The sequence below is a fragment of the Arvicanthis niloticus genome, chromosome 26 (genome assembly GCF_011762505.2).
Source record: "Arvicanthis niloticus isolate mArvNil1 chromosome 26, mArvNil1.pat.X, whole genome shotgun sequence".
NCBI classification, from domain to species: domain Eukaryota; kingdom Metazoa; phylum Chordata; class Mammalia; order Rodentia; family Muridae; genus Arvicanthis; species Arvicanthis niloticus.
This window is the reverse complement of record NC_133434.1, coordinates 35,642,263-35,665,795: the sequence shown is the minus strand read 5'-3', so window position 1 is coordinate 35,665,795 and position 23,533 is coordinate 35,642,263. Positions and strand designations below refer to the sequence as shown.

General features: G+C 47.3%; 1 protein-coding gene across 5 annotated transcripts in view; it reads left to right on the top strand.

Moving 5' to 3' along the window:
• The window catches only part of Map2k5 (mitogen-activated protein kinase kinase 5), a 213,233-nt gene that overhangs the window by 180,071 nt on the left and 9,629 nt on the right, over positions 1-23,533 (top strand). For all 5 annotated transcript variants that reach the window (XM_076925729.1, XM_076925728.1, XM_076925727.1 and 2 more), the window contains one exon: positions 2,418-2,463. In XM_076925729.1, coding sequence (XP_076781844.1) covers positions 2,418-2,463 — 46 coding nt within the window. The remainder of the gene's footprint in view (positions 1-2,417; positions 2,464-23,533) is intronic.

Here is a 23,533-nt window from a genome sequence, read left to right as displayed (position 1 = left end):
CTCCCCAGTCCTGCCGGACCTCTGTGGTGTGGCCTCAGGAGGCCAGTTGCTTCACTGTCCTCTGGCTCACCCCAGAATGGGGAATTACCCCAGAGAGACGAGGCAATTAGGGACATTGGACTGGTGATCTTCAGAGCAGGAGGCAATACATACACACCAAACATTCTGAAACTCCATGACTCCCCGTTCCTGTCCCTCCTTTACCCTTCCTGCTAGGCGCACAGGCAGCCTCTGCCAGAAGCCTTTGCTCTGAAGCACTGTGCGGTGGGCCTGGGCCACAAGGCTCAACTGGAATGGCTGTGTGCTGTTCCCCCCCCCCCCCCGCATGATCCATCTGATGGTTCCACAAAAGTGAAACCAAGAAATATTCCTTAATATAAATGTCAGGCTTTATCACCTTTTTGACTGAGTGTAATATGTTACCTCTTAATGAAAATGTCTTGTGCAGTTTATATTCCACCAGAAAAAAATGAAGAAGAAAATTTCCCCCAGATCTAAAAATTGTAATTGTTTCTCTTTACTTAAAATACTTGCATTATATTCTATAGCTTTTAAAAAACTATCTTTTCTCCAAAAACCCTTTGTTTCCAAATCGTGCCATACTGAGGGAAAATGCTTGTTAATTAAACACTGGGCCCATGAGCTCTTGAAGCTAGTTAAATCTGTTCATTAGAGCCCTTGTCCAGAAACAGATTAACCTCTTAATTTCTGATACATGTAATTCCTGAAAACACTCAGAAGTATATCACACCCCACTTCCTCCAGAAACTGAGGAACAACCCAAAGTGCCGGGCTGTCTGGAGCCCAGGTTGGGGCATCACAGAGAGAGGCTGGATTTCTAACATCTGTGTGCTCTCTGTGTGGTCTGAGACCGGCCTGGAGGTGGAGCGAACCGGGCAACCAGGGAGAACAGTGCATGAGGCTTTACCAACCTCCTATCCAAAACATTAATTGGCATTATATAAAAGTTTTATGGAGATAGGGGGAGGGATAACCTGTGTTGAAATCGCCACAGATGTCAGCCAATATAGACGTGACGGTGGGTAATAGCCTCGTTTTCCCAAGAGATACAGCTACTGTGGAGTGTCAGGTCAGGACCGTCACAGACTCCACTGTCCACACAGCCTGAGTCACTTGCTAACGGATGCAGCATTGAGAGGTGCATGTAGTTATTTATAGGGAAGGCGAATGTCCTTGATGTCCGTCATTAATAGGGCATAGGGATGTTTCTTGTTACCAAATGATCAGTCAACGTACTGTCAGCAAATGCAGCCATCTTTCCATGGCTCCATCTCACAGATGCACATGGCCACAGGTAAGGAGCTGCCCGTGGTCACCTCTATACCATTTGTGATCCTTCATCACATAGCTAAGTACATGCAACTGCTACTAATTATAGCTATTGAAGGGAAGACAAGAAACAGTTTGCATGAGGAATGTGGTTCTTTAAGGGGCATAAATAAGCGTAACTGTCTTGTAGCTGTGAAATGAATTATCGCCTTGTGTTTTAGCTAAAATAAGTGCAAGTCAAGAGGACGTGCCGGGAGCCATCTGTGGCCCATGGTATTGTCTGCACTTCTGCCCTTTATTTATAGCTCGGCACTGAGTGCCAGAACCAAGGAGTGTTTTCTCATGTGCCTTCCCAATGACTAAAACAGAACTATGTTATTCCTTGATTTTAAAATTGAAATAAGTTGACAGCTGAGTCAGCGAGTCAGGAAGAGAATATTGCTGCTCTTTTCACAGTGATTTCAAAAATAGAATTACAGGGCCAGAGGGATGGCTCAGTGGTTAGAGAGCGCTCAATTTTGCAGAGGATCTGAGTTTAGTCCCCAGTGCCCACGTGGTGCTTCCCAACCACCTGTCACTTTAGTTCCAGGGGATCTGACACCAGGGTCTGAGCTCTGTGGGCTCAGACACACACGTGCTGCACATAACTACGTGTGGGCGAGACACCCATAAAATAAATAAATCTTTAAAAAATAAATTTACAGTAAATATACCTTTATTTCAATGGTAATTTTAATGAAAGATTGATTCATTGCCAGGCAGTGGTGGCGCATGCCTTTAATCCCAGCACTTGGGAGGCAGAGGCAGGCGGATTTCTGAGTTCGAGGCCAGCCTGGTCTACAGAGTGAGTTCCAGGACAGCCAGGGCTACACAGAGAAACCCTGTCTCAAAAAAACAAAAAACAAACAACAACAACAACAAAAACAAACAAACAAACAAAAAAACATTGATTCACAGTGTCCCCAGAACTTTGTCTCAAGGCCACCATAAGACAGGAGCTATGTGTTAGTAATTTGGACAAGTAGTGAACTGATGTATTGAAAACTCCCAAATTCCTACAGAAACCAGGGTGGAAATTAACAGGGGAAGAACCTGTATAAACCGGCTCTTTTGTCTTCCCACTGCAGCATGAGGAAGCAGCCCAAGGAGAGGCCGGCGCCGGAGGAGCTGATGGTGAGTGAGTCTTCTTAGGTGCACCAGAGTTCTCCAGTTTCATGTTTATGTTTGACATTACACAGCAAAGCCCGGCATGAAGTCCTGGAGCTGTGGTCCACGTGGTAGAACGTTTGCCCTAGCGTGCTCAGAGGATCCACCAGTGGCGTTGATAACCTTTGATCATGGCATTTAAGAGGTAGAAGCAGGAGGATCAGAAGTTGAACATTATCCTCAGCCACACAAGGATTGTGAGACTAGCCTGTGACACATAAATCTGTCCCCAATACCACCCTTCCTAAAACCAGGACATAAAAAAAAAAAAAAAAAAAAAAAAAAAAAAAAAAAAAAAACCCACAGGCTAGAAAGTCAGCATTATTTACTTTATTGGGTAGGTAGGGTTTTTGTTTTCTTTTCCATGCTGGAGCCTGAAACTAAAGTCTCGTGAAAACCGAACACTCTTCTGCTGATCAAGGTCCCCAGCCCTAGGTAGGTATTTTTGAAGCTCAGACCCTTGGCCTTAAGTTTCCCTTTTGAAAACCCCACCATTGTGAAGCTTCATGCAGACCTCGCTTCCTCTGCTTCAGTCAAGGGTCATTCGCTGGTGCTGCCTTTCAGACGTCCGTCCGAGCCAGGAGACAAGACAGCTAGAGGAGTTGTCGTGTGTAGGGCAGTCCTCGGGGAATCCTGAATGTAGGGGCGGGGGTGGCTTGGCTTCATGTAGAGTGAAATGAGACCAGTGTAGTGAGAATCTCTGCTCTCTCCTCAGAAACAGACCCTGTGAGGTGGCTGGTGCTTTGTCCCCAGCTCCAAGACAAGGCTGCTTTGATTGCAAATGACAGTTCTACTCGAGCAGGGAAAGGGACAGAGATGGCCCCTTTCGATTCCCAAATGGTCCTTCATTTACTACAGAGTGCTGATCTGACAGTGCGAGCTGTTCCAGTGGTGTAGGTGGAGCGTTTGTAGCAATGAGCTTAGCCTACGCTGTCTGGTACTTAAGTGTTGCTCCCCATTGCCAAGTGATGGCAGTCAGAGCAGTGTCAGCCTTGTTAAACAAGTGCAGTTCACAGGGTCCGATTTCCTTCTAAGGACCCGACTTCTGTGTGCCACAGAGTCCATCCTCACACAACATATGTGCCTCTGGTGTTATCTGCTGTACATTTCTCTTTCATGTCACACTGGGCTAGCTCTCACTTTTCCTAAAAGCTTCAAGTTAAAAATTCATCCCCAGAACCTTTGCACTCTCTATCTGTGGGTTTCCTGTCCAGACTAAAGGTGAGGGTTGGGGATTTTGTTGGTTTACTGCACTCTCTATCTGTGGGTTTCCTGTCCAGACTAAAGGTGAGGGTTGGGGATTTTGTTGGTTTACTATTTAAGTGGTTGGGGGTGAGGGGGTGTTGTTGTCTATTGTTGGGTTTTGTTTGTTTGGTCCCTGATAGTTTGGAAGTGCTTGCAGTTAGTCACAATTGAGAAAGCTTGGAGCAGGTTCTAGAAACAGAGACTCATTTACCTGGTCATTATTGTGCTGTGGCTGGATAGCTCAGCTATTAAAACAAAGAAGTAGGGTTTCATAAAACAGATCTCTGTGTGTAAGTGCGTGTTTGGTGCCGCAGTGAGTTGGTCACTTATAAATAAGACACCTGCAGATCAAGTGTGCACTCATAAATGCATGTGGATGTGTGTATAAGAAACACCCCTGACACCCCTGAGGAAGGAGGCACCGGCATAAGAAGCAGGCTAAGGGTGGGCACCGGCATAAGAAGAAGGCTAAGGGTGGGCACCTACCACTGTGCTCCCTCACGTGTGCTGTTCTACCTTTTTAATTAACAAATGTATTTTTTAAAACATAGAGAAAAGCATACTCACAGGAAGCACCATCCTGTACTTAATTTTCTCTTCGGCCATGCACATAACATCATCACACTGTCTCTGTATTTGTAGAATGACTTTACAGACTCAGGTACCCAATATAAAGCTTTAAAATTGTTGTTTATGGCATTCTGGAGAGTAAATGTGAAACTCAAGGTTAAATTCAGACCATTAAAATCTCAGGTTCAGAATACAGCTCAGTGTAGCTACTAAGCTCTGTTGTTCTGCAGATAGCTGTTTTTATGTCCTAAGCAAAAGTCTTAGGAAGCTGGACTTTTAAGGGCCAAAGGCAATGTGGCTGGCAGAGTTTCCTGGTGGACAAGACTCGAGCAAGTCATGTTGCTTTATGCCTGTCATCCCAATACTCAGGAGATGGCTCAGCAGCTAAGAGTGGGTACTGCTCTTACAGAGGACCCAGGTCAGTTCCCGACCTAATAGCGGGCAGCTCACGACTGCCCGTAACTCCAAAGACAGGAGATCCAACACCCTCTGGTCTCTGTAGGCACCTGCGCAAATGTGATGCACATAAACTCACAATGACACACACACACACACACACACACACACACACATACACACAGGAGCCGGAGAGGTTGCTCAATGGTTAAGAACACACTGCTCTTGCAGGGAACCCAGGTTCAATTCCCAGCATTTACATGTTGGCTCACAACCATCTGTAACTCTGGTTCCAGAGGAGCCTATGCCCTCTTCTCACATCTGAGGGCATCAGGCATGAGAGTAATATACACACAGGAAACACATCCATACACATAATTTTAATTTTATAAAATAAATCTTTTTAAAAGAAAGGCAGGTGGTGAGTAAAGAGCTCACCATGTCAGTGTGAATGCTTGAGTTCAGTTCCCTAGCCAGGTGTCAGGAGATCACTGCCAGCCAGCCTAATTAAAAGGAGAGTTTCAAGTGAGAGACCCTGCCTCCAAGGAGTAAGGCACAGAGTGGTAGAGGAAGACAGTTGATGTCCTTCTCTGGTCCCCACATTCTTACACACTTCTACACCCCACACAAACACACCATAAAAACAAAATAAAAATTCTAAGTAAAACTTAAAACCAGGCCATAGCATGTACCTATAACCCCGGTGCTGGAAGTGGGGAACAGGAGGATTCTAGGAAGAGCTCTCTGGCCAGCCAGTCAAGCCAGTCAGTGAGCTCCAGGGCCAGGGAGAGACCCTGTAGGCATAAATTTCTTACAACCTACTTTTAATAAGGGTTCAACCTCTCCTCTAGCCCACCACCCAGCAGAGGTAGTGGAAGAGAAAAGTTATTAGGAAATGGGGGAAGTGGACTTGCTCAGCAATAGTTCTTTGGGGGCAAGCTTGATCTTCTCTGGCAGCAGTTCAGTCCCGTAGCAAACACCAAATATGACTCAGCAGCTGCAGACCAGTCAGTCCTCTAGACAGACACACACCAGGCATGGACCAGCAGCTACAGTCCGGTCCTCTAGACAGACACACACCAGGCATGGACCAGCAGCTACAGTCCGGTCCTCTAGACAGACACACACCAGGCATGGACCAGCAGCTACAGTTAGTCCTCTAGGCAGACACACACCAGGGACGAACCAGCAGCTACAGTTAGTCCTCTAGACAGACACACACCAGGCATGAACCAGCAGCTACAGTCAGTCCTCTAGGCAGGCACACACCAGGGACGAACCAGCAGCTGTAGTTCAATCCTGAAGAAACCGCCAGGCTTGCCAACCAGCCTGAGGTTGCAGAGGTTGCAGAAGCAGCAAACTGCCACAGGAACCTCACAAGCAGTTCTTGGGTGAGTTTCTCTCGATGGCCATGTTATCACAAATTGCGATCAACAGTGCTATGTAAGGTGAATCACTACATGTGTATTGGTAGCAGAGACTTGTGAGGCAGGACAAGCCAAGCAAATGCTCAGTGCTCATCTCCCACTGTCTGTGGGGTCATGTTTATACTCCTCCCTCAGGAGTCCTTTCACGTGTCTGCTTCAGCAAGACATCCTTTCACCTGTGTGCCACAACAAAACATCATTTGACATGACTAACTTTCCAAAGAAACTAGAAGTTTTCACTTCAAGACCCCATCTTAAAAAATAAGATAGAATGAACAAGAGGAAGCCATCCAGTGTAGACCCCTGGCCTCCAAGGGTTAGGCACATTCACACACAGGTGTGCATATAACACAAAAATAATAATACACTCATAGTTTTCATCATTAACATCCATATTCTCTTATGAGATCATAGAACCTGGTAAATAATCAAATTGAGGTCTTTAAAGACCCCTACGAGCAGAGTCCTGTGCTCTTTAAAGGGCAGTAAACCACATATTGCAGGGCTGAGGCCAGGTGCCCAGCCAGCCAGAATGAAGTGATAGTTTTACAGGAACAGCAGCAGACTTGTAGACCCACCAGGGTGGTTAGGGGAAGTACAGTGTGGAGAGGGTAGTGGATGGAAAGCCCCTCTGAAGGGTGGATTGAACTGTATTCATTTTCAAGGGGCCATTGTAGGCAAAGAAGACAGAAGAGGCAAAGCACCCATGTGTGCACCTCACACCGTTCTAGAGCAGTGGACACCCCTGATGTAGTGGTTCTCAACGTGTGGGTTGAGACCCCTTTGGGGGATCAAATGATTGTTTCACAGGGGTCACCAGATATTTACATTATGATTCATAACAGTAGCAAAATTACAGTTCTGAAATAGCAATGAAAATAACTTTATGGTTGGGGGGTCACCACAACATAAGGAACTGTATTAAAGGGTCACAGCATTAGGAAGGCTGGGAAGCACTGATCTAATACCTGCTGGAACAGAAACCCCTCTGACCTTGGCCTAATAGAATTCCAAACCCTTAAAGATGGCGTTCACTTGGGCAGTGTATCACCATCTGGGCAGTCGCTAGAGGAATTCCTCTTCTGCAGAAGGGACTCCAGGGTTGGTCTAAAATCTTTGCCTCCCCATCAGAGCAGCACTGAGCCGTCTGTAGACCTATGTCCTTGAGTAGATGACTTTTGAAATGTTCTTTCTGCTCAACTGCAAGGAAGTCACTTGTGCTGAGGGCCATCAGATTTCCTCAGGCATCCGGAGCCTAAACCATGTATCAGGAGTCGACTTTAAGCCCCAGGAAGTAAAGCCAGCCATGCAGGCAACCATGAGCCTTCAGCATGCTGACGTGACAGGCAGATCAGACACTGCCCCGGTTCTCTCGATCCTGCCATCTTGATTCCACAATTGAAGAACCACATGATGCACTCTGGCCTCTGTAGCCATGGACCAGGAAACCTCGACAAAAAGTTTTCAGGCAGTAGACACTGAGGAGGTGGAAGACAGACCCTTCAGCAGGCTTCAGACAGCCACAGTCAGCTTCTACCAACCAAAAAGATGGGTGGGACTTGAAAGGGGGACACACTACAAAGGCAGTGGAGAGATGTTTCCCCGTCATGTCAAAGATCAGATTGGAAGAGACAAAATGTTACATTAGGTCCTTAAACTCGAGTACAGAAGAGAGCTTGAGACGGGCGTTCTGCGTTCTGGTCTTATTTTGCTGTTTAGATTGTCTGTTCAAATGTTTAAGAAGCTAGGATACAGAACATTGCTGTGTAAACAGTTTGCGTCTTCAAACCACACATCTGGCATGTGACACTGACTCCCTTTAGGTTCTGTGGTATCGAAGGCCAGGCTGGGACTTGACAAGGACCTGAGCCACATCCCTTCCCTGTATCACCCCACAGAAAAGCCCTGCCCTTTCCACATCGTCACCTGCAAAGCCAGGAGATGTGCCGCCTCAGGGGCCCTTGACCGAGAAATCTGTGAAGAGCCCAAAATTACATGCAGAATCCTGTGTGGCGTATGCAGATTTGCATTTTTTTTCTTTCCATGAAAAGAGGAATTCATAGTTGTCACCAGTTCTTCAAAGGGACCATGACCCTGAGTGATTGTTCAGCTCCCAGGCTACCTTCACATTCTGCTCTTTCCAGCTTCCTGTCAGGGCCAGACAAGCAGCTCAGGAGGAGGCAGTCACTCACTGGGAGGGTGCTTGGTGTGGGGGAGGGAAAGGAAGCATCCTCCCAGTGGGACTCAGCCAGGCTCCCACCAGCTGTCAGGCAACCCTTTCACCTCCTAGTCTGTCCCCAATGAGGGTTACAGCTCTGGAACAGGCTGGTGAGGGCCACAGGCACCCACACAGTTACAATCTGGGCTCAGCGCAGAGATCCTTCTATGCATTTAGAGCATTTCCTGGAGCCTCCCATGTCTAAGCTCTATTTAATGGAATCTATGCATAGTAAGTAATCAGGTCAGAAGAAAGCAGCGCCCCGGTTTGAGATCAATCGCTGGCTAATACTTTATCGAGGCCACTTTATTATCTCATGCTGATCTGAACCCATTCTCCTCCTCCTTTGCGGCATGCACTTCAGCTGTGGGAAAAGTACAGATCCCATACATATTAAAAACATATACCCATTCTATCTGTATGTAAATGCGTGAGGCACAGCTGGATATTGCAGAGGAGTTTGATTTACTAATAGTTATTATCTGTTCTCGCCGTTCAGTGAGAGAGAATCTCAGGAAAACAAGCTGGCACAGAAATTGTTTTATGCTGCTACTATACTGCTTCAGTAACTGTCTTAAAACATGGGTTTTCTCTGTAGGTTCTAATAATGCCTGTTATTCTGCACATTTTCCCACACATTGCCCTGCGTACTCTAGAACAAGGTATCCTGTGTGAGCACTTCCCCCGCCTTGGTTTTTGTGTTCCTAAGAAGCAACCTGGGGCTTGGCTTGGGATAGGAACTTCACAGTTTACTTAGGAACCGTGTAGCTAGCAAACCCACAGTATAAACAGTAAACCCACAGCAGAGCAGGGGTCTACAAGAAGCAGGCATGGGCCTTAGGGGAGGTTTCAGCCACAAGCACAACAGAGTTTTGGATGTTTGGTCCCCCTGAGCCCAGCTGCAAACGCGAGGCCTCTCATTTCTCTGTGAAAGCTCTGTGTATGGGGTGGGGGGAACGTTTGGGGGCTAATAAACACCAAACTGCTCCAGAAAAACCTGTTTAAACATTTAATTACTTGCAAAGAGATGCTAACTTCTTTAGCTCCTCTAAATTAAATTGTCACTGGTAGCTTTTCTGTTTTGCCTGAACCCGTCTGTAATTACATTTTCAGATACTTTGGTTGGTTATTCTAATTAATCAAAGTGTATGATAATTCAGACATCTGCACAGTCCCTTTCAAAGAGTGAAGGGGTGCTAGATTTTGGTCCCTCTTGCACTCAGACCCCAGAGTGACTTTGGGGGTCACACAACTGTCTTTGCTGTGAGACACAGACCTTCTGATAACTGTGGAAGGTGAGGTTTCAAACCCACTGTGTCAGTAGTAAGAGCATTCATTAACCAGAAAGACCAAAAGGAAGGGGGCTGACCAGAGTCTCGTGGACGTAGGTAGAGGAAGCTGAAGGACAGGGGGTCTCGTCTCTGAGACTGGGGGTCCTCTTGGTTGACACAAAGGTGAGAAGATACATAGCTTTCTGGAAGCACAGGACCCAGCCTGTCCAGCATCACCACCACCTCCTACTGAAGAGACTGAACTCAGAAAAGACACCTTCACACAGCTTCCTTGGGCGCTCAAGGACCATGTGCTGGGGAAATCTACACTTTTCAAAATACTAAGGACAGTTAGCAAGCTCTTGTGACCATGAAATGCCATTCACTACATCTGACTATTGTCTGCATAGTACGTCTGTTAATTTCCTTTCTCTTTTTCCTCGTCTCTTCCTCCTCCTCCCAATTCCTTGAGGTCCTCCTTAATCCCAGTCCCAGGATTATGGACCTGTACCCACATACCTGCCACATACAACCTGGTTTTAGAATGTCCCTGAGCACCTGGCTCATCCTTGAAGGCTTCATTTTTGCTTGGGTTCTATACTTTGTCTACACACGTTAGCTGTGGCACGGGACAGAAGTCCTGGCTGAGTGCCCCTTTGAGCACAAAAGTCCTTGCCAGATGGTGGTAGCTCCTCACAGAGTCCAACTGACAGCCATGTCATCTTTTTTTCCTGGAGTTCTAAAGGCCATTAGAGTAAGTGATGTTTGTGTTTGCTTGTGCACAGGAACCCTCTAGTAAAGCTCGTGCTAGCACTTCGACTACATATAATTACAACGGCAGAGTCACTCTCTGGGTGCTGGAGACATCGCTAAATCAGTCAGCTTTAATTTGAATTTCTGATAACACATTAGCACTTCAGCAAGACACTGGATTATAACACCAGCAAACAGGCTTTGCTCCTTAGATGTGCCTGCTTACTCTCTGTATGAAACTTTAAAGGATAAACGTGTGTGTGTGTGTGTGTGTGTGTGTGTGTGTGTGTGTGTGTGTTATGCATGTACATGTCGAGACACAAATGGAAAAGGCCTAGCCTCAGTCATGGTGAATTGACAGCTCATTTCCAGATAAGGCTAAAGTTCCCCGATCCTTCAAGTCGGATCCCTGTCTCTCTTTTAATTACATGTATTTATTTATTTGTGTATTATATGTGCGAGCATCACAACACACATGTGGAGGTCAGAGGACAACTTTTCAGGAATCACTTCTCACTATGTGGACCCTGGGGATTAAATTCAGAAAGTTAGACTTAGCAGCAGCTTAACCATTGAGCCGGCTCACTGGCTTCAAGTCTGATCCTTTGTTATGGCTGTGATTCCCGGTGTAAGGCTGCAGTTGGTTGAACATGAGCATGCAGTGCGTCCTGCTTATGGAGCTGTCACCTTCTCAGCGTCTCACTGCAAGGCACATGGAGGTGTTGCTGTCATCGCCACGAGGAATAGGGGTTATTTCAGGTGCAGAGGGGAGCCGTCGACCTCCTATTTTCTTCATATCCAATTCGCTGGGGGCTGAGGGAGCTGCATTGTTACCCTGCATCTCCAACTTGGGTACCCTGAGATGTCTACAGATCTGGCTGCTGGGGATGGTGTCCAGCCTAGAAGGCAGCCCTCCTCCTTAAGGTCTCCGGCCTCCTCCCGCAGGTTTACCCTGACAGGACTCACTCCCCACCTGGACTCACTGAGCAGCACCTGGCACGTGCGGTTCTTTCCAGAGCCAGTCAGTGCGTGCAGTCAGGCCTCCCAGCTCATCCGACCCATCTGAGAGTACTGATGTGAGCTTCTAAGTAGACTGAACACCTCCAGCCCTGCGGTCAGGGACGGAGATGCTCTGTTGTGTTGTTTGATCTTTTACAGCACTCTAGGTGTCTAGAAGGAGCAGCCAGAGGGAGGCTCAATTTTTTTCCCCAACTAGATTGTAAGTTTGCTGAGGGAAGAGCATGATCTCATAATGCAGCGCCTATCTCCGACCCTGGCTCTCAATCAGGCTAAATGTGATTGATGGTTTGCTGCATGCACTGTTCTCGATAATCCAGTCAGTAAACACTCCTGGAGAGCAAGAGCTGAACACAAACACGACATGTCCCCTGAAGAAGCTCACCCGAGGACAGTTGATCCCTGGAAATTATGACACACTCTGTAAGTTAGGGCACCCCTATGAACGTACATGATCTGATTAAAACTTTGACTCTCTGCTGGGAGAGCTCATTCAGGTACAGTCAGCTTCCTAGGATGTCACTGTGTTCACAGGACAATATTCAAAGCATTTCACAAGCCAGGACGACACGACCATCAACAGCAGAGCAGTCGTTAATGTCCCAGTGCTACCGTGGACTGGGAAGAGCCTGCTGGTACTGCTCCTTACCTCTGTCATCTGACCACTGTGTGCTCACCTTCAACCATTAATTCCAAATCAAAAGACCATTAGCAAGCCAAGGCCTAGAGGAGGCCTCCTGACTGGCACCCTCTTCTCCGATGAAACAGGAGCAGGAGAGCCTGGGGTCTCCATCAGTCAGCACACCAGATGCACACACCGTGTCCAGTGCTTGTGGTAGAGTGGTCAGGCTGCAGAAGCCCAGAAATGGTTAGCTGCTGAAGAGACAAAAAGCTCTGGAAGCCAGACCCCGGGACCTGGGAGTCTCTGCTGAAGGTAGCAAACTTGTTTTCCCTGTGAGAAAGCACTGATAAATAGATGCCGTTCTTATCAATTATTAATGTGTCTAACCAGGAATGTCAGGGGCTGGGGGGGGCGGGTATGAGAAGCCTCCTGTTTACAGTTGTAGCCAGCTGGATTTGTTTAATGGGTTGTTTGCTTTTTAATTTGTAGCAGTTTTGAGAGAGACCGTTGGGGACTGGGAGTCATACAGCTTCAGATAGAGTTATTGGGGGGAGGAGGGCGCTAAACCTGTCTGCAGATAATTTGAGGTTCACATGGCCATTTAGAGACTACAGAAAGGCAGCGCAGGCATTTGGGTCTTCCGTCCTCTATTTAATTTTCAAGATTCGAATTAAACATCAGGCCCTGGTCTACCGAGAGACATTTGCGGGAGTGTGGACTAGTTTCTTCCTGCTTCCCACCTCTCCGCTCGCTTCATATAAATGGTCACTGACTCTGAAGTGCAGAATAGGAACCCTTCATTTATTCGAGCAAAGGTTCCCCTGGCACAAATAAAAATGGAATTTTCAAATGTAACCCGATTAACTCTTAATTGTACACCAATAGCCTGTGTTTGTCTTGGCTCCCTCAGAAGGCTTCAGTGCGACCTGCATCTCTGTCTGAAGTTGCGGGGGAGGGGGGCTCAATTAATAGCAGGACTTTCTAATTGTGGGATTGGTGTGGAGTTGACAAAAATTTGTATAAATAGGGTACATTTTTCCACTTAAGAGGGCTGTGCTGAGACATTTTTTAATTGGATTTTCATGGTGATTGACAGCATTTGATTATGACAGTAACTTTATTTGGCTGGAATGCTTTAGCCTCTTGTTCAGTTTTCCCATCAAAGCTCCTTTTCATCGGCTCAATCCCCGGCGGAGCGGCTCTCATTGTGGAGCAGGCTTTTAGCACCTTTGTTGTGGAGTTCCCTGGTGATGATTGGGCCCAGCTGGTAGCAGATAGGAAATGGGCCTTTCACAAAGAGGCCGCGGCTCCCGCCTCTGCGGCTTCAATAATTTTAAGAGCCCCCCAAACCTGTTGAGGATTAGAAGTAGCTTTAGATGTGAAATGAGTGTTAAGTATTAGTAATCGGGAGATTAGGGCCCCAGGGACCACGGGAGATAAACAACCGCAATTAGGGCAAATCTGCCGATGTAAACAAAATTTAGCAAAAGCAGATGCCCTCGCCATTTTGGGGATTGATTTGAGGGCACCAAGGAATCGATTTTTGTCTTGTTTACACTTGCAGACCCCTGTGATATACTGGAAGGCGAAATATTTCATACCGCCTGATTTTAGTTAATTTTTTTTCCAGTGCCTCACAGTAGGCGCCTCTCTTCTCACAGTGACCAGGCCTGAGTTTATTCAGCATTCACAGGGAGCAGCTAATTGTCTATGAAGGGCCCCCGTGTTTAAATGGGCTTGACAGGAATTTAAATTTTGTTTCAATCAACCCCTGTGCTCACAGCCTGCTCCAGTTTCTAATTTTTAAATTAAACATGATTTTTTTTTTAAGCCACAGCCTTGCCTCTGGAATGATCTCCCTCTAGCTTTCGGAAGACAGACAGGCAACCCCAAAAGCTGGCAGATGCTGCTGGAAAGGTCTTTCTCCAGCGCAAGTCTGGCCCCTGTCAGGAGGTCTGCAGAGCCTGGGCTGGGCTCCTGAAAAGTGGGTTAAGTACTTGAGGCAGGCATGGATAGGCTGTTTCATGAGCTTTCTCTGCTGTGGAGAAGCAGAGTGAAAATTTCAGTGAACACTGGTCAGGCCCCAACTCAGCACATGGTGCCCCACCCAACTTTGGACCCTGGGTCCTGACTCCAGTCCACAGCCCAGCAGGAGAGTGAGGAATTAATCAGCCACTCAAGAAGGAGCTGATAAGGGTACCCAGCCCTCCTTTCTCCCCCTTCCCTTGCCTCACCCAGCGGACTCTGGCAGTCTCTGGGTGCCTGGAGCACTGTCCTGTGCTACGCCGCAGCCCACTCCCCAGCCACATGGTGGGTGAACTCTTTCTTACTGAGCCGCCAGCATGGCTTCTGCTGCCTTCCAGGCCTGCTGCAGTTAAGACGGGAGCTTTCTCTAGCATGTCACCCTTCCCACGGCTGTAACTGGTAATAGTCATAGACCAGACCATGGTTCCTAGAGGGCAGATCAAGTCCCAGTTATCACACTCTCTACATCTTTAGCATCCAGCCCAGCCTGAGACCCACACTCAGCCAATGTCTCCTGAATTGAAACATTAAGAATGTATTTGATGGGTAAAGTGAGTTCTGAGAGAAGAAAGGGTTTCCCGTGACTCTGGGCATCTAGGGAGACTTTGTGAATGAAGTGGCCAGTGGGCCAGGCCTCACAGGACAGGGCGACGGTCTCACTATCTATGCACAAATGTGAAACGCAGCTTGGATCATAAGAGAGAGTACCCTACTCTGATACCCACACTGGACAAACTTGTTACCTTAGTTCGTCTTCTCAGAACCAACTTGACAGACATAAAAGAAATGGTTGCACAGAACTCGTGACTGATGCATTCAGGAGGAATTCTGATTTATATGTGTGTGATGACTTAAAAGATATGTGCGTGTTTATTGGCATATTCAGTCACAGCTGTTTAAGAGGCTGAGATGAAAGGCTCTCTTGAGCCTACAAGTTTGAGACAGCAGCTGGGACACAGACCCTGGCTTATAAAACAAAATCGAAAAGAGAAATTATTCCAAGCCAATGGCATCTTTTTAAGAACAAGAGCTAGCGCTCTCCCACACACCATCTCATTTTACCTTCAGGTGGACTCTGTGGCTTGCTCTGACGTCCACTGTGAGGACACATAGGGCAGCATCCTCAAGACAGGTTCACCACTTGCCCGGTGTCCGGGACTGAGCACTGCCCTACATCGGAGCTGCGCCTCCCACGGCTGTGTAGTAGGCTGCATGAGTCAGACCTAGACAAGTCAAGCCTGTTTGGGTTATGATGCTTACATCTAAGATTCCTGGGCATCTCCAGCGTGTAGCTTCTTGGCCTTGGAACAAGTTCAGGTGTGTGGGATGTTTGCAGTTAATGACCACTGGTTCGGTGGTCTCTCTGGTGGGGACTGGGGTGCCGTTGCTCCCCACAGTTGGGAATCTTGACTCTTTAGTGTCTGTTCCAGTCAGCACTGAGATGTAATGGGCCTGTGATTGGAGGAAACCGCCAAGAGGAGCAGTGAAGTGTGCGTGTCAATGTCTGTGCATGTTGCTGTGCTACAGAAAGAACGTCAGAGCTGTCAGTGTCCTCAAGAGTAGCTAAGGTGCACCCATTTGGTGATATTTGGAGAAAAGGGACAAGCCGAGCACTCCCTTCTTGAGTGGTGTACGGTGGTGCAAGCAGAGAACTCTCCTTTCCTGTGTTTACATGTGGAGACCAGACGTCAATGCCAGGTTTCATTTCTGAGGAGCTGTCAGCTTTGGTGTCCGGTTTATGTGAATTTGACACAAGCTAGAGTCGTCAGAGAGAAGGAAGCCTCAGTTGAGAAAATGCCTCTATAAGATCAGGCTGTGGGCAAGCCTGGAGGGCATTTTCTTAATAAGTGATTGACAGAGATGGGTCCAGCCCATTGTGGGTGGGGCCATCCCTGGGCTGGTGCTTCTGGCTTCTGTAAGAAAGTAGATGCCAATAAACCTTGCAACCAAGCCAATAAACAGCATTCCTTCGTGGCCTCTGCATCCTCCTGGCCCCAGGTTCGTGCCCTGCTCGAGTTCCTGTTCTAATTCCTTCCGTGATGAACAGTAGTGTGGACACATAAGCTAAACCAGCCCTCTCCTCCCCGAGCTGCTTTGGTCATAGCGTTTCATCACACCAGTGATAACCCTAAAAAGACACTTGGATTTTGTTTGTCTGTCTTTGTTTTGAGACAGGATATGTCACTAGGCTCCACACCTCAGGGATTCATCTTCCTGTGCCCTTCCTCCTCAGCATTGGGATCACAAGCATGCACCACATACCCGGTTCCGTTCTGGGGATGCAGTGCATGTCCTCACACTTGTAAGGCAAACACTTTGCCAACTGAGCAGTTTCTCTCACCAAAGTGTCATTTTTAGATGAGATTTAAAAAAAAAAAAAAAAAAAAAGCTACTTGCTTAGCAATAGCCAGACATAAAGTAAGCACTCAGTAAGAGGTAGCTACCCATCACTGTCGCTAGCACTGCTGGTAGAGAGGTGAGAGAAGACATTCCTCGGAGAGAAAAGGCTCAGGCTGAGTCCAGGGATATCAGAGGACAGGGAGGGCCCCACCTTGGCCAAAATAAAGACAACCTTCCAAATGTAGTGGGCAACATGAGTTGGGCTGGACCAAGCCTACCTGGGAGGACCCTTCCAGAGTGGAGCAGTTGAAACAGGATGTCCTGTTGGTTGTTCAGCAGAGGGGTGGCTGGACAGACAGTGGGCGGCCAGCAAAAGGGATGCCAGGCTGAGCTCTGGCTGGCCGGAGTGGAGGAGCCAGGTTCTATCCCAGAACCGATCATCGAGCAGAAAGTGTCCTAACCATCTACCTCTTTCCAGAACCCCTCGAAGGGCTCTAACCAGGAGAGCCAGGACCGGAGCCGGAAGCCCGGAGCCTCCTGGCTGCTCCCATGTGTCTCCCCATTCTTACCAGCGTCCTTCCCTTCTGTCAGGGAACATCATTACTATGCTAATCTTCCTGGCCTTCATTTTAACACTGACCTCTGCTAACCTGCCTTTGCAATTGCAGGGACTGTGTTTGACTTCTCTGAAAGTAACCTTAAATTGTAGTCTTGTAAGAATTCCAAAGCTGTACCCTTCACTCCCTCATCTAATGAGGTTATGACCAAATGCTCATTATAATTGCTTTAGACTCCTTTTAATTTTCAAGCTTATTAATCATAAGAAGAGTTATTTAAAATTGCATAAATTAATCTTAGATTAAAAGCCCATCAAAGCCTGGAAACAATTAAGAATAAGTAGGATTTCCCTGGGGCAGCAAGTTTTATTTTAATATTGTAGTCAGGTGGATATCAGAACCTTCAAGTATGGTAGTGATTAATATATGCAAAATTTAAATGAGATTTTTTTTAAATGGCAAGTCTAAATCACTTATTGACCTAACTGTAGGCTTTAGCTGCATTGTCTGTCATATGTTGGAACTGTTTACTAATCAACATTTTAATTACCGAGAGTGCTGGCAGACCCTAGGACAAACAAAATCCAGCATTTCAGATTGTTGCTGCCAAGTCTCTTACCCAAAGATATCAAGAAGATGAAAGGATGGGGGGACCAGGAGACACTTAAGTCCCCGGCACGGCAGGGCGCCGGCAGCACCTTCCCGCCTGACGTTGAGCTGGACAGCCTAAGCATGGTGTGTAGTCCTGGCTTCCTAGGTCCTCTTGTTTATGTTAAGGAGGTAGATGTTTCCAGAAAGAAATATGACTGCACTTCAGGCAAAGTCAGAGCCCTGGCCTGGCCCGGTTTCCATGGTCTCCATCTTCTGTCAGTTGCCCAGTGATCCAGAAAGTGCCGACGAAGCATCGAAAGTCAGGAAGAACTCCTCCGTGCTGTGCACGTGCACGCTGGGTCTCTGTGGGAGGAAGGTCAGTAGGAGGGTGGCCCAGAAGGAGGAGCTGTGTGGAAAGGATCCTAGAGACCAGCTCACTGTTTCTCTTGTGAAAGAGAAAGGCTTAGCACAGGAAGCGCTAGGTTCCCAGGTGCAATTCCCAAAAGTTGAGGTTAACCACTCACCTAGTACACCAGGAAGGCAGTCTCTTCCTCCTTTTCCTCTTCCTCCTCCTCTTCCTCCTCCCCCTCCTCCCCCTTCCACCTCCTCCTCCTACCCTTCCTCTTCCCCTTCTTCCTCTTCCCCTTCTTCCTCTTCCCCTTCTTCCTCTTTCCCCTCCTCTTCCCCCTCCTCCTCCTCTCCCTCTTCTTCCTCCCCCTCTTCTTCTTCCTCCCCTTCTTCCTCCTCCCCCTCTTCTTCCTCCTCCTCCTCCCCCTCCTCCTCCTCCCTCTCTTCCTCTTCTCCTTCTTTTTCCTCTCCATCCTCCTCCACACCCCCTCCCCTTCTTCCTTCCCCTCCTCCTCCCTCTCCTCCTCCTCCTCCTCCTCTTCTTCTTCTTCCTCCTTTTCTTCCTCCTCCTCCTCCTTCTCCTCCTCCTCCAGCTTAACTTCTCTCCTTTCTCCCCGGCCCTCTGGTTGTTGTCTTCTGGATCCTTCTACATCATATAGAAGTCTTCATTCTTAATGGACACTTGGCTTTCCATAGGGTGGACATGCTACGTTTATTTAACCAGAACTCTGTCTTAGAACATGTTAGCTATTCCTGCATTTTTTGCTATTAAGACCATGACTCTCAGACTAGCAAGATGACTCAGTGGGTAAAAGTGATTGTTGTCAAGCCAGACGACCTGAGTTCAATTCCTGGTACCCACATTGTTTAGGAAGAGAACTAGCTCCAGCAGGCTGTCTGAGCTCAGCACCCATGCCATGGCACATGCACATATTCATACATACATGCATGCGTACATACATACATTTAATCTTTTTAAGACAATGACTTGGCCAGGCGGTGGCGCACGCCTTTAATCCCAGCACTTGGGAGGCAGAGGCAGGCAGATTTCTGAGTTCGAGGCCAGCCTGGTCTACAGAGTGAGTTCCAGGACAGCCAGGGCTACACAGAGAAACCCTGTCTCGAAAAACCAAAAAAAAAAAAGACAATGACTTTATATACATTTTTAAGCCTGGATATGTGAAACCAGTTTTCCGGTCTCATTTGATATAAATTATCAGCCTTTAATCTTTGCCATCTGATCCATGGTAAATGTGTCTATTGTTTGATTGGCATTTCTTTTATTAAGTATGAGAATAAATGGGGTTTTTTGAGTGTTCGTTGGCCAGATTTTTGTTGTTTGTTTGTTTGTTTTTACATCATTTGCGGTTTCTTTGCTTGGCCCTGTTACCTTCTTTCACGCGTATTGAATTCCTTGGACTGAAAAATGAGAAATGGATACACAGCTGCTAAGGTACCGTCCCACCCCTGTGAGTCTGTGTCCCCTTTAGGCAGTCTTCACACTACCAGAGGGTTCGTCTGCACTACACCTTACTGAGGCGGCTCTGAGGCTGCGTATACTAGCCAGGATGCACAGCAACACAGTCCTTAGCCTCTTTGTTCAGTGTCTAACTTCCTTTTGTCAAAAGCAGCCTTTGAAATTGCAAGGCAGAGAGGGGACTGAACTTGCTTTAAAGCTGCCTGTAGACATCAGGAATATTTATTTTCTCTATTTGTTTTAAGCCTGGGAAGACAGTGTGGTTTTCTCAACACTGTCCTGATGGGGCCCTGACCAGCAAGCGTGCAATGCCCCTAGCCCTAATGTGCCATTAATGATAGGTTAATGTACAGTATAATGTTTTTGGGACTATGGGTTCATTACACTTCTGAGTGTGAGGTCTTTCCACAGAGCGCCCAAGGTCCCATTGCATTATATCATGCAATAAAAATACCCTTTTCATATCACACACTAATAAACTGTATTTGAAATGCTGTCTGAGGGCGCTGCCGTCTTGTGTGTAAGCTGTTGGTGAGTGCAACAGTTGGATCCCTCTTTCTGTCTTGCACTTTCCTTACATGGGCCGCTGAGCCCAGGAGAAGTCAGCTTGGCCTTGTTTTACATGGAGAACAACTTAGTTCTTCAGGGTTGAGGCTCTGGGGCCAGAGCTGCAGCCCAAGTGGAGATGGGCCTTCTTCATACCTGGAGATCAGAGTCTCAGCCCTCACTGCTCATCCATCCTGCTGCCTGTGTGCCTCTGTGAGGCCAGCAAGTCAGGCAACATTGATCATTGGCTGCCATCAGAAAGGATTTCCAAGCTTGTGCTTTTTAGAGATTTACTTCCAGTGAACAGAGTGTGTGTGTGTGTGTGTGTGTGTGTGTGTGTGTGTGTGTGTGTGTGTGTGTGTGTAAGAGAGAGTGGGGGAGGGAGGGAGAGAGAGAGAGACACCCTTACTGTCCCTACATTAACACCATCTCTAGGGGAGTTCTTTCTGCAGGCTGTGGGATATGGAGCAAGAGTGGTGGGCAACCAAGGTTAGGCACCAGCCAGTGAGATTTGAGCCTGGAGCACCGGCACATCAAAGTGCAGGAGCTCTGCCTGTAAAGGAAATTAGCCTTTATTTATTCTATTTATTTGTCTGTCTGTCTGTCTTTGTTTTTAAAACTATGTAACTCAGGAGCGCCTTATGCATCCCAGGCTTCTAAGAAGTCACAGGCAGGCTCCATCATTACCTTCTGATGGGGCCTTTGGAGATCACGTGGGCCCTTGACCTGCTTTAAGTCACATGCTGCTGCTGCTGCACTCATTGTATTAGAACAAAAGGCCCAGGTCTGGAGCATCTCCACTTCAAATCCCCCTCCCACCTAGGCCAAATAACTCAGCGCGCCTGAGCCTAGGTTTCTCACAAATGGAGCAGAATAGCAGTGCTCTCAGTGACTTCCTGGGTCGCTGTGAGAATGAGCACCTGCCCAGATGCCACTGCCCATAAACAGGCCCTACAGAGCATGTCCAGGCCCATGGCATCACTGAATAGCTACCCCGAGAGCCAAGGCAATGGAGGCAGAAAGGGCCGCTCATCTGGGACTCCAGGATGACCCGAGTAGGAGCCTGACGGCCGCCGTTCAGTCTCGGAACACACGTGGGAGGCAGAGGAAGCTGACTCCTGGGAGTTGACCTCTGATGTTCCCATATAGGATATAGCATGGGCACGGTGCTTACACACACAATAATAAATGGATAAATAACTAATAAAAATAGTTTTGAAAAAGCCGTTCGTCTTCACGCTGGCCACGAGGGAGCATGCCCTGGCTGCAGTGTAGACAGCAGCGCAGCAAGCAGAGGAGCTGTGAGGGCGGCAGGGTCTGTGCTCACCTGTTTGTGCAGAGGAGGTGGGGACCTGTGGGGACTTCTGTGTTCTAGAATCCCAGTAAAGGACTTCGATACGGAAAGCAGGTTAAGACCAGAGGAACCTTGCTGAAAGGCTGACAATCTGGGGGGTCAGATGATGACGTGATACTGTAATTCGGGGAGACGAGCCCCCCCACCCCTCTCACAAAGCCTTCTACACCTGGCTTGCAAAGTCCCCTTGTCTGTTAGGGAGAAGAATGTCTAGATTTCAAAGATAATTTGGCTTTCTTTTAAGGGGTATAAACCTTTTGTTTTCAGATGCAGTGTCTTTCAAACACTTGGGTAAACCTCTTAGGGGTTAAATCTGTCTTTGGGGCTACCAGGACTTGAAAAATGTTACCCTGTATCAAGAAAACCAGAAGTGACAAGTTCATTTAAAAAGGCTGGTTTGTCATTGTTTATCTAATTTTCAGAGTTGACACAGAAAATTAAACCAGCTGACACTCACTCTCCGAAGCCGCTCTGGCTCATTCCCCTGGCCCTCTCTACCTGACCTTGCCACCACAAAATGCTCTGAAGCCAAAATATAAAACTTCCCACTGAGTTTCTGAGCTGTTTTGCAGTTGTTCCAAGATTATGTCATTGGGTGTCATCTCTAATGGTATTAAAAGGCAAGATGAGGTTATAAATCTCCTCTGAGACATGTTTCTTTCTTTTTCCCTCCACCTTGAGCATAAGTCTTAGAGGTGACCAAACTCTTGAGAAGAAGCCAAGAGTAACTTGGGCCCTAAGTCCCATAGGCCTTTACTGAATTTATAGGGTGGCAGATTTCTCTGCCCCTGTGACATCACACGTTTCCTTCTAGAGAATGTTCCAGAAAGGCCATGGACAAAGTGATATCTTTTGCAGTGCGTAAGATTGGTGTTCCAACACTCAGATGACAGGGTGTCTTTACCTCAGTGTTACTGGTGAATGAGGTGTTCCTCCCCGGGAAGGCGCCCAGCTAAGTAGAACACATCCTGTATAAACTCAAGGTTGGAAAAAAAGGAAAAAGATGGAATGAAGGAGGGAGGGAGGGAGGGAGAGAGGGAAGAAAAGAAAGGAAAGAAGGAAGAAAAAGAGAAAGAAAAGAATGAAAAAACTTTATGCCAGATTTTAAACGTATCATACACTCCTTTCATTTTAAATAGCCTACACATCTGGACTTCCAGACTTGTCTCTTCCTTTATTCTTTAACTCCTTGGCTAGGTCCTTGTCAGTGAGGCTTGTTGGGTTCGCCTCAGTTACCATGTGAGGGGCTATGCAGCCATGCCTGCTTGGCCCCTAACCAGTGTTTCAGTTTCATTCTCATCATGTAGTTTTGCTAATGACCACAGTTTCTTAGTTCTGGTCCCAGTTTCCCTCTGAACTGCCTTTCCTTCATCCTTTTGTATTTGACAGTGTGCGTGTGCGTGTGCGTGTGCGTGTGCGTGTGCGTGTGTGTGTGTGTGTGTGAGAGAGAGAGAGAGAGAGAGAGAGAGAGAGAGAGAGCCCTTGAGATTGAAGTAGAGGCTGCACTTATTAAAATTCAGCCTTCAGGATCTATGGATGTGGCACAGTAGATAAAGTTCTGGGATAGACCTGAGTTCAGATCTCAGCACCACATAAAGGGTGGGTATCACAACCTGTGCATCAGTAATCCCGGCACTGGGGAAGCAAAGACAACTGGATCCTTGGCCTTACTGGCAGCCTTCTAGCCAAATGCTCTTGCTACAGTGAGAGACCCTGACCCAAAAATAAGATAGACAGCCAATAAAAGTCAACTTGTGGCCTCTACACACACACACACACACACACACACACACACACACACACACACACGCATTCCAAAAGTAAAAGTAAGTTTTCAAGCCAAGGTCACTGGACTGAGTAGGTCTTGGGGAACTAGACCAAAATCAAATGCTCACATTTTAGTCCAACTTTCAGATCCGTAGTCTAAGATAGGAGTTGCTACATTATAGTGGCCGTAGACTGCAAAGCACCTGTAGTTCCGGAAGCAAGCAGTCCCACTAAATAGAAAATAAACAATAAATAATACTTTTTATATATTGTGAGAAGCAATATGACCCCTTTGCTCTTAAGTTAGAAATGAAGGTGAATGTCAAATTGTTGTCAAAATGTCGTTTTCTGAGGGCACCAAATAACCATGTGCTAAGAGGGTTAGGGGTGTAACCCAATGGGCAGAACACCTGCCTGGCATTCATGAGCCCTGAGTTCCATCCCCAGCACAGTGATCCATGCCTGTCATCCCAGCACAAGGAAACTGGAGACAGGAGGAGCAGAAGTCTAGGG